Source organism: Leucoraja erinacea, chromosome 3 (genome assembly GCF_028641065.1).
Source record: "Leucoraja erinacea ecotype New England chromosome 3, Leri_hhj_1, whole genome shotgun sequence".
In the NCBI taxonomy this organism is placed as follows: Eukaryota; Metazoa; Chordata; class Chondrichthyes; order Rajiformes; family Rajidae; genus Leucoraja; species Leucoraja erinaceus.
In genome coordinates, this window is record NC_073379.1 from 29,852,512 (window position 1) to 29,869,758 (window position 17,247).

The window sequence follows — 17,247 nt, forward strand, 5'->3', positions numbered from 1 at the left end:
AATCCGCGAGTTCTGGCGAGTTTGCCCTTGACTCATACTCGCAGCATGGTCGACATGGGGCCGTAGGAGGTCTTCGTAACTCTCCTTCATGCTCGAGAATGGTCTCCACGTACTCGAGGCCTCAGCTAGGTCGCGGCGTTTTTTTCAATATGTTAAAAAATGCCCGCGAGTAAAAAAAGGTCGCCATGGAAATAATCAATACTTTTTTACTCGTGGGATTAGTAGTAGTAGGTCGTCATGTTAGTCGTAGGTAATCGAGGGTAGTTGAAGGTAGTCGTAGATAGGTTTCATCATGGTCGAAGGGAGGTCGAAAGAGATCGAAGGAGGTTGGCTTCCCTCTCCACTATTCGATGCCCAATTTTCCCGAAGTTAGTCATAGCTAGTCGAAGCTGGTCAACATAGTCGAAGGAGGTCGAAGGAGGTCTTCTACATATTCGAAGGAGGTCTTCAACATGTCATTTTTTCAAACTCTTCTAAACTCGCCAATTATGTCGCCCAAGTGGGACAGTCCCTTTAATGTATTGAAAAAGGTGGTTGTTCAGTGTGAACTCTTGCTTACTCATTAAGACCATTTGTTTTGGGCTATGAACATTTTATTAGTTACCTATTTATTGCAGAAACAATAAAAATGAAGCACGCTGAGTGAATGAACCCCACCAGGTGTCGGGACAAACAGACTCTCGCTGTCAGGCATTCAAGCTTTCTTTCATTTGTGGTTCATAGCAGACTTAAGATCATACACTGCATGTGAAATCTTCCTTGACGGATTGGGTTTACTCTACATTGGAAAGGGAGCATCGCATGTCAAACTATGAGTCTGATAGGAAGTGCTGTGTTTTGATGTGGGAATCGGTAGGGATGGATCTGTATTGGTCAGTAAGTGCTCTGTGTTGGGTCTTTTTGGATTGAAGAAATCGCAGGTAGCTAGAGTATTGGACCTTTGTTAATCTTATAGGATAGATACAGATAGAATTTGTAGGTAAATTGGCGTGATATAAGTGTAAATTGTCCCTAGTGTGTGTTAATGTGGGGGGATCACTGGTCGGTACAGATTCGAAGGGTCTATTTCCACACTGTAGCTCTATGCTAAACTAAACTAAACTAACTTCAAAAGCACCAAACTGTCGGCTACATAGAATCAGAGCATGATCTCTCCCTTTGTAATTTTGCAGGTGGGAACTTGGAAGGTGGAGTGCCTGTTCATCCAGCTGTGGGGTCGGACTGCAGACGAGAGACGTCTTCTGTACGCACCTCTTATCTCATGAAACTAACGAGACCGCGACCATCGAGCACAAGAACTGCCCACAGTCAAAGCCGGACAACGTGCAAGCTTGCAATCACATCAACTGCCCCCCGGACTGGAATGTGGAGGAGTGGCAACAGGTATTCACTCTCGTCTGTCTGAATGATGATCTTACACCAATAAAAGCAACATTCTGTCCCTTCTGCTTGCGCCAATCTTTGAATGAGCTCAAGAGCAACATCCCTGCTTTTGCCCACTTCTCTACCACTGATTCACAGCAAGCTTTTTAAAGCTGATTGTCCTGCCCTCTCAGGTATGTTTCAGGTCTTAACAATTGCCTGCATGCAGAAAATTCCCCTTGTTATGTTCTCTCATGCCAACTACACTGAATTGGTGACCCCTAGTTACAGACCCATTTGCCAGAAGACACAATGTCTCATCATCAAAATCCCATATAATTTGAACTAGCTCAGCTGCAGACTGATTGTCCTTATGGCCAATGCTCTTGGACGAAAGCTCTCCTATCTCTCTGCATGACTAAAAGGGCCTTATCCTTGGGACCGTTCCTGTAAATCTCTTCCCCATCCTTCCTGAAGTGCTTTTTTTTCAAATGTCCTTTGGTACTGCATTGGGACTAAAGGTCACACAGCAGGAGATACATGTGTGTTACAGAAGCACATCGCTCCTATATGCATTATAGGTAGATGGGATGGATCGGTGCAGGTAAAGTGCAGTCATTTCCATTGCGTGCCTTGAAATGTTTTAGAACCAGAAAAGATGAGTGGCATGTGACCAATCAGGGAGTGAGGGCTGGATCACAATCAATTACTCGTGGGCTATGGATTCATGACTGAGTGAGGACAAAGAGTACTTAAATAGCATCTGCCTTCAGCCAGCAGTGAACACATGGCATGAGACCTGCTCTGGCAGTAGCACTTGGAGATCGATCTACCATGCCTGGCATTCCTGAGGGTGAAATCTGAAACAGTTCCTCATGGTCTATACAGGCAGCTATAATGCACAATCATTGTTGGAAGCCTTCACACATGTCAGAGGACTCTGCTGGTTTGCCCAGTGGATGTACAAGGGACATGGAGGTATGTTTAGGGGAGTAGGGGTTGGATCACTGCCATCCAGTCTGGACCAGCACGGTCTGACTAATGCCAAATAAGAGAGATGGAGGAGCCAGACAGACAACAGCACCTCCATTTTATTTTTAAACTGATCAGCAGTATTTTGCCTGGGCTGCTTTTGGAAGAAGATCATTTTATGTAGAAAACCAACTTGAAAAGTGAATTAATCTTCATTGATTTAGCATCTTAATAGTCAATAGTCAATCGTACTTTATTTTTCACATGTGCAACTGCGCAGCAAAGTTTATTTGCATTTATTACACAAGCAGGCTCCGCCATTTTTGGTGCCATTATTCAAAGTCCAGTCGGCCATTTTGCTCGATGTACTGGAGCAGTTCCCGCAAACCGATGTCCCCGACTTCCACCCTGCTCATACTTACCTTTTCCAGGTGTGTGTAGGCCAAACCTGTAGGCACTCTACCTTGGGATTGAAACAGTGGTGAAGGGGCAGTGTAATGAGAAGGTCCAACCGCAGCAACTGGGTTGCAGAGATTTTCAGCTGTGATAGTTCTCATTGATATTGATAGTGTTTATGCAGCTATTGAAAATTGTACGATTAAAAATAAAAATTAAAACCATTGTCCTGTCGGACACAATAATTAAAAATAGTAAATTAAAGCAAAACAATTTACCGTCACCCCCCTATCGTTACAAGACCTTTGCTCAAGTTCTTCCATTGAAATCACTGAGGCATCAGATCCAGCACCAGATTTAATCTGGTACCGGCAACATCAGGCAAAGAATAAATGCATAAATTAGAAGTTCATGTTACAAGGATAATGCAATATTTCTGCCGGACCTCAATCTACATATTGATTGGGCAAACTAAATGAGCAGTAATAGTTTAGTTTTAGTTTAAAGATATAGCTTTGAAACGGGCCCTTCAGCCCACCGAGTCCATGCCGACCAGTGATCACTGCACACTAGCACTATTCTACAGATTAGGGACAATTTACAATTTTTACAAATTAACCTACAAACCTGTATATTTTTGGAGTGTGTGGGTGGAAACCAGAGCACCCGGAGAAAGCCCATGCGGCCATGGAAAGAACGTACAAACTCCATACAGATAGCACCCTTAAGGCCCTGTCCCACTTTCACGACCTAATTCATGACCTCTGCCGAGTTTGCCCTTGACATACTCGAAGCATGGTCATCACAAAGTCGTAGGAGGTCGTAGGTAGGTCGTGATTGCAGTCGTAGGTACTCGTGGCATCAAGCAGGTCGGGGCGTTTTTCTAGCCTGATGAAAAATGTCCACGAGTAAAAAAGGGCGTGAATTAGGTCGTGAAAGTGGGACAGGCCCATTAGTTGGGATCAAACCCGGGTCTCTGGCTGTAAGGCAGCAACTCTACTGCTGTGCCACCATGCCGCCCTTGCTGAGTTCCTCCAAGTACTTTGTGCTTTGCTCAAAATTCCAATGGTGTTGAGGCAGAACACCTGGAATGGATAAGAGATGAAGACACAAGATGGACATCTTGAGTTAAAAACAAACTACTGGAGGAAATCAGTGGGTCAGGCAGCATCTGTGGAGGGAAATGAACGGTTGACTTTTGGGGTCATCAGGTCATAAGTGATAGCAGAATTTTTTCACCCCGGAACTATTACCCTCGACCACCTCCGACCACCTCCGACTACCTACGACTAGCATCACAACCTATTACGACCTACCTACTACCTACCTACGAGTAAAAAGTATCGATTTTTTTAATGCCAACCTTTTTTTTACTCGTGGGCATTTTTTATCAGGCTAGAAAAAATGCCGCGACCTACTTGATGCCACGAGTACATGGAGACCACTCACGAGCATGAGGAAAGCCTCCTATGACCTCGTGGCGACCAAGCTGCGAGTATGAGTCAAGGGCAAACTCGGCAGAGGTCGTGAATAAGTTGTGAAAGTGGGACAGGGGCTTCAATAATTTAGTTGTTTAGGAGCATTTAGGGACGAGGGCGCCTCATGGTTGAACTGATACTTTATGTAAATTCAATCTGAAACCAGGGTCTTTAATCTAATCAAAGTAAAATCCAAATGTATGAGGCATGAAGTGGCTACATAGATTGGGAAACTGCATTAAGCTGGATGATAGTATAAAAGCAATGGTTAATATTATTATTAAGGAAATTTGAGAAAGTAATACAATTGAGCTTAGTGGGCTCAGATTTATGAAAGACACGTTTTGAGGTCCCTTCAACCAGCCACCCCATTTTCTGTCATTTTGCACATTCTATATTCTAATCTAATATATTCTAATACAATTTTCTCCACTCGATTTTTCTGCCTGTGATTTACCAGAGGAAAGTACCTTATCAGTCATTGGCACAACATTATCCTTTGGCTCATTCTCACCCAGAATGCCTTTTTTTTAGTGTGATGATGCTTAGCCAGGCAATACTGGGTTAAAATGCATTCTTCAAAATCTCAGGAAATTGTCTATTCTGTTGCAAAGTTCCTAACACATTTTGTTTTTGAATGGGGAAGTGTTCCCAGAGCTGCGGCCGTGGGGTACAGATTCGACGGATCTCCTGCAGACAGAGAATGGCTGATGGGAGTTTCAGGTACCTGGCTGAGAAATTCTGCCGCACTCAGAAGCCAGACAGTCGTCAGCTCTGTGCTAGTGTGGACTGCCCGACTCAGTGGATACCTTCTGAATGGTCACAGGTAGGTCCATTGCAACCTGGTCCCTGTAGAGTTTGTAGGCTGACATTGAACTTCAGATTTAGAATTAGGATTCACTCATTGTAATAAATAAAGACAAACAGGGTACCTACCCAGAAGAAGATCGAGGAAAAGATTGGGAATAGTTGGGATAAAATGTATGTGTACTATCTTGGACAAGAAGATTTGCATGTGAGATGTTAAATATTTCATAAGCAAAGACTAATACTTTGACACTATGTGACCTGCCAGAATCCAAAATTCAACTTTCAGAAGGGATGTCTGAAAAGGAGTGTATGAACTATAATGAAGGAAGAAGGTTGAGATAGGTACTGGTGAAGAGGCTTCAGCCTAATGGCCAAGTAGTTGGCTTAATCAGTTTGGAGAATATATATAATGGGAAATATATATATTTTCCCATTCTATCTTTCACATGGTGGTAGGGGTTATTTTAATATGCACATAAGAGGATAGATGAAGATGTCTTGGAGCAATGTTTATGGAGAGGAAGGACATTTGTCCTTGTCATGGCAGACAGGTAGTTGTGTAAGGCGACAGAAGCCTGATGCTGAACCCTTCTCATTGATCCTTGACCTTGCAACGGGAGAATGCTGAAGGATGCCAGTATATTCCATGCCCACATAAATTTCAGGATCACCTCTCTGAGATTTTCAAAAGTTCCTTTGAAATCTTGGATTTTGACATTAGTTTTTTTGGAAGTAATCTTTGGGCTGCACTTTCAACAGCCTAAACATTGCTCCTGTAAGAGCATTTACTGTTTAGTGTTAATGTAACTGACAATGCCTTGATTAATGTGATTAGTGTTCCACTACGTGTGGGGAAGGTTCGCAGAGACGTGACGTTGTTTGCAAGAAAATGGGCCACGGTGGTATCTCCGTCAGTCTCAATGCTTCCGATTGCGCCAGTCTCTCTCGCCCACTACTGCTCCGAGCTTGTTTCATCATGTCCTGTGCAAGTGAGTTCTATCAATTCATATGCTTTACCTTCTTTTGATAGTTTAGAAACAGTGAAACACAGTTAATAGCTGTTTGATACCTTTTTTAATTTAGAAAAGTGATGGTATGAATAAATAAATAAATAAATAAATAAATAGCTCTCAGTCATAATTTTTTTTTTAAAGGAAATTGTTTTCCTAACTCAGATTTGATTGTGATTTTAAAATTTGTTGTTTAGTTCCAGGAGTGAACAGAAAGGAGAACAAACCTTTTCATCGGCATGGCCCTCATATCCTGGGGCTTCGAAAAATCTATGTCCAGCTGAGGAAAGAAAGGAAACTCCAGTTCAACATTGGTGGACAGGCATATCTACTTCGCAAAACATCTGTGCTTATCAGGTGCCCTGTTCGAAGATTTAGAAAATCCATGATAATTTGGGAAAAGGATGGAAAACATTTGTCCAGCTCGACTCATATCACAGTCACTCATTTTGGTTATATCAAGATAAACCAGCTGAAGCCAGTAAATGTTGGTACTTACACCTGCGTCGCAGGACCTGCTCGTGATAATTTTGTGATTAAAATAATTGGGAGCAATAATAAGCTGGTTGAATCACCATCATCCAACAGACAGGAGGAAACAAGTAGCATTTCAAACGAAGCACTGAGTCCAAAAGACAAACATCCACCTTGGGTGAGGAGGAATAGGACAGATAAAAGTCGATTCTTCGTTCATCCCCTTGCTCAGTACGATGGAATAATTCTTAAACTGCTTGAAATCAAAGGTTGGTCTCAAGAGAGTCTGGATTCAAGGGAGTCGCAGGAGTCCACGGAAAATTACTTTGTTTCTGTAGAAGATGCCAGTGTGGAATCCATCGTTCCATTAACCCTAGTGATAGATCAGGAGAGACTGGATGAAATCAGTGGAGCTATATCAAGGCAGAACGATAATCTCAAGGATACTTATGCTACCCACGTTATTGCCCAGTTAATTGCAGAGATTTCCAAGGCCCAGTCAAATGCCAATGAATCCAAACTGAAACTTAGTGAGAGAAGCAAAGGTGCCAGTTCAGTGGAGTTTTTGTACCATAAAATTACTACTGATGACCATGGATTATCAAAGTTATCCTCAGTGGAACAGTCCAGTTCGAAGGGACCCATTCGTACATCTACAGAACCATTGAAGGCACCAGTAATACGGCAAAAATCCAATGGCAGGATGTTAGCTTCATTGACAGAGGTGTTTGCTGAAGTCGGTCGAACAGTACTGCTGGCCAGCTGGACGCAATCGCTGACACTGAGCTGTGAGGCAGAGGGAAATCCAAAACCTCTCATCAGCTGGACCAAGAATGGCCAACTGTTGAAATACAGCCAAAGGTATGAGCAGTTTTACTCTTATAAAAAAAATATTGCAGAAAGTCTCAAATTAAAAACATCGATTGCTAGAAATATTCAGCAAGTCAGGCAGTGTTGGAGCAGAGGGAAACAGCTGATGGCAGGACATGGAGCTGAAGTGTTAACTTGTTTTTTTACTCTAGAAATGCTGCCTGACCTACAGAGCATTTCCAGCCCTTTCTGTTTTCATTTGTCTGATTCATTATGTTTGCAATTGTCAGTCCATTGGTCACCTGTGACTATGTTGGGCTGTTCAACACTTTTACTTACATTCCAACCCTCAGAAAACAACCATATTAAGCTTGCTGCCCTCAAAGCTGTTGACATTTCTGAAAGTTCACTTGCCTGTGGGCTGAATCATCTCTGATTTTTCCGAAAGAACCTGTTCAGAGTGAGCTTTAGAAATGTAATTTGAAAAGTTATTAGATTATTTTCAAAAATATATTATTACATTATTAAGCAATTAAAGAAACAGTGATTTGCCAAATATATTTATTTAGTTAGTTGTTGTTAACCATATAACCATATAACCATATAACAATTACAGCACGGAAACAGGCCATCTCGGCCCTACAAGTCCGTGCCGAACAATTTTTTTTTTTTCCCTTAGTCCCACCTGCCTGCACTCATACCATAACCCTCCATTCCCTTCTCGTCCATATGCCTATCCAATTTATTTTTAAATGATACCAATGAACCTGCCTCCACCACTTCCACTGGAAGCTCATTCCACACCGCTACCACTCTCTGAGTAAAGAAGTTCCCCCTCATATTACCCCTAAACTTCTGTCCCTTAATTCTGAAGTCATGTCCTCTTGTTTGAATCTTGCCTATTCTCAAAGGGAAAAGCTTGTCCACATCAACTCTGTCTATCCCTCTCATCATTTTAAAGACCTCTATCAAGTCTCCCCTTAACCTTCTGCGCTCCAGAGAATAAAGACCTAACTTATTCAACCTATCTCTGTAACTTATATTTTTAATTTATGTTTGCAAGATTCAGATATCTCTGGCAAGGCCAGCATTTATTGCACATCTCCAATTGCCCTTGTGAAAGTGGCGATGAGCTGTTAACTTGAACTTCAATCATTGCACTGTGGGGAGAACTCTCGCTAGAAGGTCATTGCTGAAGCTGGTTGGAACGAGGACTCTGCCCTCTGGAACTCCTGTGGTGGTGCCGTCGTGACCTCCTCCAACCACAACCGCTTTCCTTTGTGCGAGACATGACAGCACCCAAATAAATGTTTTCCTACACCCATTTAAATGCTCAGTCCACGTAAACCTACATGATCCCCCGGTTGCTAAACACCTTAATTCCCCTTCTGTCCTGGACCTCCTCCACTGTCAGAGTGAGGCTCAATGCAAATTGGAGGAATAGCACTTCATATTTCGCTTGGGCAGTTTACAACCCAGCGGCATGAATATCGATTTCTCTAACTTCAAGTAACCCTTGCTTTCCCTCTCTCTCCATCCCTCCCCCACCCTGGTCCTCTGACCTGTTTTGCTGATTTAATTTTATCTTTGGATGCTTTGTTGTCACCTTCCCCTAGCTAACTATTCTACATTTTCCTTGAACTTCGTCCCCTTTGATGTCTCGTTTTCACACCTTACCCTTCCATATCTCTGTGTCACCCTCTCCCCTGACTTTCAATAGGAAGAAGAGTCTCAGCCCGAAATGTCACCCATTCCTTTTATCCAGAGATGCTGCCTGTGCCGCTCAGTTACTCCAGAATTTTGTGCCTAAAATGTTTTCCTATACCCATTGACTTTATTTGTACCAGGGCATCCTGATGCCACACTCGGTCACACACTGCCATGGTGTCAAGGCCAGTCACTCTTATCTCACCTCTGGAAATGAGCTCTCTGTGCTAAGACCACGTTAAAGTGTAGATCCCGATGACCGTCTGAAACCCAAACTGGACATTGGCGAGCCATTCATTGGAGAGAAAGTACATCTTGATAGCATTCCACAAATTGAGAATTTTATTAACGTAATCAATAATTGAAGATCTGGGGATCATTGGCAAGGGCAAAATGTATTTCTGGCCCTAATTGCCTTTGAGAATGCATTCACCCTATCTATTCCCCTCATGCTCCTATACACCTCTTGGCTAGATCCGATTCACGCCTTCATGCCACTTTGTGTGGATAGGCGTATGTGGGCTTTTTTCTTTTTACACCAGCAGGAAAATGCCAGTGTTGTAACTATTGAAACATCTTGGCTGAAGGCACGGTAAGATATGAATTACATGTGTCAAAGCCTCATGTTGAGCATTTAGCCGACCAACTAGTTTGTAATTATCGTACTTCAAAAAGTGAGTGCTGCATTTTATTGGTGTTTTTATGATTATGAGTTTTATACACCCACGTGGTCCTCTTTATATGCTTGTACTTAGTTACTAAGTGGAGTTTTCAAAGGCTATTGACAAGGTTGGACAATTCAAGGGGATTTTTGTAACAGCTTGAAGTAAGAAATTGACCAGAGGACTGGTGAATAGCGAATATCTAAAAAGGGGGATGAAGCATGTTCAGGAAATTATACTCCAATCAGCTTAACATCATTGTTAAGAAAAATCATGAAATCCCTTACTAATGGAAGAAATAGAAATAAATAGTATATAATGAATTCAACATTTTATTTGACCAACATTATTGAATTTTTGAGACGGTAATGAAGAAGGTAGACAACGTTAATGCAGTTGAAATAGTTAATCCACATTTTCAATCAGCCTGCAATAGTGTACCCCTTAATAGATGAGTGGATAATGTCATAGAATAGAGTGGGTTTGAAAGAAAGTGGGTAGTGTAATCCCACTGGTTAGTGCTGGGACTGCTACTGTTCACAATTTGCATGGACGATTTAAATTGTATAATCTAAATAACAATTTAAAATGTGCAGATATAAAATAAAGGGGAGGGTGTACATTTTGGAGGAAGGAAGCAAAGCAGAATCTATTAATGGACTTGCAGAATGGGCAAATAACTGGGAAATGATATTCAGTGCAAATAAATACGAAGTTTTAATGGAAAGAACAGAGACGTGTACATCCAGTTGAAACTAAGGAATCTTGAAGTACAAATGCACTATGATTTTCTGTCTCTCTTACTCTGTCCCTCAAGATCAAGGATAACTTGCTTTCACTCTGCTTTGGTTTTGAAGTGACTGATGAAGCCAATGTGGAGACCAAAGATGCTTCCAAAGATGTGCAGGAGGTGCTGGTAGGACAGTGGGAGGACAGTTTGTGTGCTTTCCATTGCCTACACAGGACGTATGGGTGTTCCCAATAGATGGCCTCAATACCATCCCAAATACTCCTTCTGCACTTAGAGTGGCCATGAGCCAGAGAGTCCCGAGTGTCAGTGAGAGGTTATATGTCTTCAAGGAGGAGATAAGAACAACCTTAAATCTTTCCCTACGACTGCCTGGTAAACGTCTTCCATGACATTGCTTCGAATAGAGTATCTCTTTCAAAAGTATGGTGCTGAGCACTTGCAAATATTTCTCCCTTCTGCTCCCTCCCCCTTATCTTCCCACATTATTACTTCTTGCTTCAAAATTTGCAACTCTTCAATCCTTCTGTCTCCCATTTTCTGTTTTAATTCTGGCCTCATGTTCCAACCCTCTGTCTATCAAACAAAAAACCCTGGCCTGTATCCACCTATTACTTGCCATATTTGACATGCATGCTTCTCCGCTCTCTCAGCTCTCCCCCCCCCCCCCCCCCCCCCCCCCCCCCCCCCCCCCCCCCCCCCCCCCCCCACCACCACCCTACAATCAGTCTGAAGAAGAATATAGACCCAAATCGTCACCCAGCTATGTTCACCAGAAATGCTGCCTGATCCGTTGAATTACTTGACCACTTTGAGTCCCTTTAAGCCCTCTGCAAAGATTTATTTCTAGAGGGATATAATTGAAAATTAGGGAAATGTTCAACCAGTTTCAACTTGGATAACTGTGTACAGTTCTATCTGCCATAATATATAATGGGTGTCAAGGCGCTGAAGTGGTTTCCTTCAGGTGCTCCGAGTTCTTCCCATGTCCCAATGATGAGTGGGTAGATAGATCATTTGAGCACTGCAAAATTGTCCCTAGTACATGGGTGAGTGGCAGAATCTGGGAGCAGCTGTGAATGAATAGGGAATAAAAAAAGATTGGTGTAGGATTAGCATAAATCAGTGGTCGATGTGGACTTGTTGGGCTGAGGGACCTGTTTATGCACTGCCTCGCTTTGTGAGGTTGCACTGTTTTGCAAGGATAATACCAAAAAACTAACAGACAAATATGTTCTTTCCTCTGAGGGGTGACTCCTTGGAGAGAACTTAAAATAATGAAATGTATTGAAGGAATGGATGCAGAGAAATAATGTATCTATTTGTCAGGAAGAGTGTAACTGGAAGCCATCAATAAAACACAGACTCCGAGCATTCCAAAAGGATTTCAGAAGAGCGCTTGAGACAGATTATGTAGATGCGTTGATGATAGACATAAAATGCAGGAATATCTCAGCGGGACAGGCATCTCTGGAGAGAAGGAATGGGTGATGTTTCCGGTCGAGACCCTTCTTCAGACCTTAAACATTTCTTCTCTCGAGAGATGCTGCCTGTCCCGCTGAGTTACTCCAGCATTTTGTGTCTATCTTTGAATTAAACCAGCATCTGCAATTCTTTCCTATACATTATGCAGATGCATTTGAGGGTGGGGACGTGGTAGGGTTGGACAAGCAGGTGAGGGAGAGGGAAATAAATTGTTACACTGATAGATTTAGAGGATGAAAGAATGGGAGAAGCTGGAGAGGGGCACAAAATCTGGCATGGAATGGTTGGGCCTAATGGTGTGTTTCTGAGCAATTTGTAAAGTCTTACAGCATTGGCTGAAATGCAAAACGGGTTTCAGAGATATTCATATTTGTTATTCATATTTGGGATTATGAAGATGGCCGTAAAGTATATGAGGTTTAAAACTGTTGCAGGACTGTTGTTCCGTGAGAAGAGAGTAATGCTGTTTGACACAAAAATATTGTAGGTATGTGCATCGCAATCTCTTGGATACTTTCCCTGACAATAGCTGCAACCCAATCTATTAAAGGTACATTATTACCATGTGGTTTTGAACACTGCACCTATTTGAGAATTGCTTCAGAGTTATACTTGCAGGAATTTATAAAATCCTCTGGCTTTCACATCGTGACCTCCTTTTGGAACTGGAATACAATAACGTGGAGACTGCCAGTCACTGTGTCCATTCCAGTAATAATAGCTGCATGAATTACTTCCCATTTTTAACTTTGGTTTCAAGTTTTTTATATGCAGTGGGAAGAACAAAAAGCACACGAGAGTAGATTGATATGTTACAACTTTTGGTGTGTCAGCACGACAGGCCATCCAAATGCACAAAGAAGAATTCAACGGATTGACAAATGGTGCAAAGGGATATTTTATTCTAAAGTATTCCAGACTTAGAAACCCTAACCTTTCTGAATTAATTCACTGTACTTTACATTTAAATAAAGAATAACGTAAAATGAGGCTTTCAGGAAGCAGGTCAAACATTCCATAGTCTAAAGCATTTGAGTTCAACTTCAAATTCTGTGATGGACTGCCAATACATCAGCATTGTCCTGTTTAAAGTAATTACTGGCCATTGAAGCCATTAGAAATTGTACAAATGTTCAGTTTTTAATTTGCTAATGCGTCATGTCGTTGGCTTGCAGAAATATTAGAAAGGAATCAAAGTCTAAACACCCTGCCTGCCATGGAGAATTACACCTTGCAAGCTGTGCACCACACCTCCCCTTCTCCTGTCTATAGTCTGATAATTATGAAAATGAATCCATAAATGAGACTTGTTGGACAGACAGAAAAAAAAACAATCTCCGGACTGATTGCAGAATGTCGGAAAACAGGAAAGTATATTCTTGGTCTAGGAATCTATTCACCTACACATTAGTGGGGCCCTCTCAGAATTACCATGTTTCAAGGGTGCTTCTGTCAGCAGTTCCAGTCCTCAGCTGTGAACTCCACTTGAGTTGGTTCCATTTTCACTTACTTTCCTTTATGCCCCATGCCTTCACTAACATACATAGGTTGGCCCATTAAGGATAAATAATGTATTCAATGCAATGTGGAAACAGGACATTTGGGCCACCAAGTCCACACCAACCAACAATCACCCGTACACTAGTTCTATCCTGCACAGTACGGACAATTTGCAGAAGCCAATCAACCTACAAACCTGCACTTCTTTGGAATGTGCGAGGCAACTGGAACACCCAGAGAAATCCCACTTGGTCACAGCGAGAGCATAAAACCGCAGTACAGACAACACCCGTGGTCAGAATTCAACCCGGGTCTCTGGCACTGTAATGCAGCAACTCTACCGCCATGCCACTGTGCTGCCCTGGTTCCTCGTTTGTTTCTCTAATATAGAAAGGACCATTTTGTGAACACCGATTGCAGTGCAGTGCACTTGATTGGACGAAGCACTGCTTCATCTGAGAAAAACAGTTTTAATCTCTGAATGGTGGGAAAAGAAGAGATGAAAGGGCAAGTGATGCTTGCCACATGGTTGTTCGGGAAATTGCCATAAGTAGGCAGGATGGTCTGTGGGAACTGAAGACTGGAGCAGGAAGACTGAAAGGGAATGGTCATGTAAAGTGCTAAAAAGAGAGAGAGGAAGATATGTCTGGTGGTAGAATCTATTTAAGGATGGGGGGGGGAAATGTAGAAAATGATCTATCGAATGTGGACGGTGATGGGATGGAAGATGATGACCAGGGAAACTCTTATCTTTCCCTTTACCTCCCCCTCGACTCCATCCAAGGACCCAAACAGTCTTTCAGGTGAGGCAGAGGTTCACTTGTACCCCCTCCAACCTCATCTACTGTATCCACTGTTCCAGGTGTCAACTTCTCTACATCGGCGAGACCAAGCGCAGGCTCGGCAATCGTTTCACTGAACACCTCCGCTCAGTCCCTAAACCAACCTGATCGCCCGGTTTCTCAGCACTTCAACTCCCCCTCCCATTCTTAATCTGACCTTTCTGTCCTGGGTCGGCTCCATTGTCAGAGTGAGGCCCAATGCAAATTTGAGGAGCAGCACATATTTTCGCTTGGGTAGTTTACACCCCAGCGGTATGAACATTGACTTCTCTAACTTCAGATAGCCCTTGCTTTCTCTCTACTTCCTCTTCCCCTTGCCAGTTCTCCCACTAGTCTTACTGTCTCCGCCTACATTCTATCTTGGTCCCGCCCCCTGACATCAGTCTCGACCCGAAACGTTGCCCATTCCATCTCTCCAGAGATGCTGCCTCACCCGTTGAGTTACTCCAGCAGTTTGTATCTACCTTAAACTCTTATCTTTCTTCTGACCCAGTGAAGAGAGGGTGACAGCAGTGGCACATAAAGTGGATGAGATGCTTTGCTAACAATGGTAGACAGGAATCCACGGTCCAAATGAAGGAAAAAGTTTCAAAAGCATCTGTCTGGAAAGTTTCATCAGCAGAATGAATGTGGCAATTGCATGACACCATATAGAAACTTTGCATCTTTTTACACAGCAACTAGCTCTTGTTCAGAGAGCAACTTCATTCCTCTGGATCGGAAGTTGTGGATTAGTTCCACTCCAGAGAGTTGGGGGAAATTTTAATCCTGATGCTCAACCAAGAACTGGATCAATGCCACACTATTGGACGTCAGTGTTTTAGATGAGGTGTTAAAATTGGGCTTGCCTTCTCAGGTAGACCTGAGGGATTAAATGGTAACATTTCAAAGAGTGCAGAACTTCTGCCAAATGTCTTGGTGGATAGTTATCGTGCTCAACATTGTCAATAAAACAGATTATCTCATCACTGTCACAGTGCTACTTATGGGAGTTTGCTGCACGCACATAGGCTGCCAGATATTTCCTTACAGCATCGAAGGAGGACTGAGAGACCAATCCCATTCCTGCACTATTTTTCCTTGGAAGGTATTCTCCCCACATTTTCATTAACTCTCCCCAGATTCTACACACTATGGGCAATTTATCAAGGACAATTAACCGACAAACGCCCACTTCGTTTGGGTGCAGGAGGAAACCAGATTATCCAGGGAAAATCCAAACATTCACAGAGTGGATGTGCAAACTCCACACAGACAGCACCAAAGGTCGTGGTTGAAACTGAGTCACAGGATCTGTGAGGCACCTGAGTGCCTGGGCTGCCCTGCAACATAACAGTGACCACACTTCACTGGCTTTTTCATTGGCTTTTAAATACTTTGTGCTGTTCAAAGAACGTGAGAAATGCCATGAAACTGCCGGTTATTTCTTAAACTGAGGCACAGAATGCATTAGCAACAAAGTTACGTTTATGCCTCAGCTAGAGAGGTCGCTACTGTTTCAGAATCCTAATGCCGCTGTCCCACAGGCGATTTTTTAGGCGACTAGGCTATCGCCACATGGTCGCCGGGGTGTCGATTGTAAGGTCTCCTCAGTCGCCCAAAGAGTCATACCTGTTTTCTGGTCACCGCTGGAATTTGAAATGTTCAAAACATTTCAGCAACAGTCGGCGCCCGTGGGCTTGACGCCAACAATCATAGCCTGACATAGGTACTGCCGCCAGGATGACATAGGTACTGCCGCCAGGATGACATAGGTACTGCCGCCAGGATGACATAGGTACTGCCACCAGGATGACATAGGTACTGCCGCCAGGGGGACATAGGTACTGCCGCCAGGATGACATAGGTACTGCCGCCGGGATGACATAGGTACTGCCGCCAGGATGACATAGGTACTGCCGCCAGGATGACATAGGTACTGCCGCCAGGATGACATAGGTACTGCCGCCAGGGGGACATAGGTACTGCCGCCAGGATGACATAGGTACTGCCGCCAGGATGACATAGGTACTGCCGCCAGGGGGACATAGGTACTGCCGCCAGGATGACATAGGTTGTCACCAGGATGACATAGGTACTGCCGCCAGGATGACATAGGTACTGCCGCCAGGATGACATAGGTACTGCCGCCAGGATGACATAGGTACTGCCGCCAGGATGACATAGGTTGTCACCAGGAGGACTTAGGTTGTCGCCGGTGCTGACTTTGGTGAATTCCATTGGCGACTACGTCAACCGACGTCAACCAGCGACTGAATGGTCTTACCTTGTCGTAGCTTGTCGTGGGTGGACGGTGGACGTCGATTGTCGTAGGTGTGGTCGTAGGTGGGTCCTAATGGGTCACCGGTTGTCGGTAGCTTCCCGTAGCTTGATGTCGACTAGGAGGTAGGTTGTTGGATACATTATCATAGACATTGTCATGGGGGGGGTCCGGACGCTGGTTTTTCAGCGACCTGCTACAACTATGACAGTCGCTGAAAAAAATTGCCTGAGTGGGACAGGCCCAACGCTCAAGAGAATATGTCATGGGTGGAGTAGATGGAGAGGACAATTACATGATAATACAATTGTGCAAAGAGATTGGAGATGCTGGGATTCATTAAATATAGTGTTTGAAATCAAGAAATTATCAAAGAGGAACAGTTTCGGCTGGATAATAATAGAATAGAATAGAATGCCTTTTATTGTCATTCAAACAGATAAGGTTTGAACGCAATTTCATTCCTGCAGACATGACATTACAAAAAAACCAAGACACACACTTAACACAATTTATACAAACATCCATCACAGTGAATCTCCAACACCTCCGCACTGTGATGGAAAGCAAAAGTCTTATTTCTTCACTTTGCTCTTCTCTCGCGGTCCAGCAGTCCAACTGCAGCATCGAAGCGACTGGGGCTCACGATGTTAAAGCCCCCGGCGGGCAATGGTAAATCCCGCGGCCGTTTAAGCCGCGCGGGGTGATGTTAGGCCCCGCTCCGAGTAATT

General features: G+C 43.4%; 2 protein-coding genes across 2 annotated transcripts in view; both read left to right on the forward strand.

Moving 5' to 3' along the window:
- The window catches only part of LOC129695430 (ADAMTS-like protein 1), a 368,144-nt gene extending 364,159 nt beyond the window's left edge, over positions 1-3,985 (forward strand). Inside the window, exon 17 of the mRNA XM_055632373.1 lies at positions 1,173-3,985. Coding sequence (XP_055488348.1) covers positions 1,173-1,533 — 361 coding nt within the window. The 3' untranslated portion in view covers positions 1,534-3,985. The remainder of the gene's footprint in view (positions 1-1,172) is intronic.
- A 926-nt stretch (positions 3,986-4,911) lies between these two features.
- Positions 4,912-17,247, forward strand: part of LOC129694031 (ADAMTS-like protein 1) — a 67,705-nt gene continuing 55,369 nt past the window's right edge. The window contains 3 exon segments of the mRNA XM_055630761.1: positions 4,912-5,034; positions 5,854-6,007; positions 6,226-7,363. Coding sequence (XP_055486736.1) covers positions 4,912-5,034; positions 5,854-6,007; positions 6,226-7,363 — 1,415 coding nt within the window.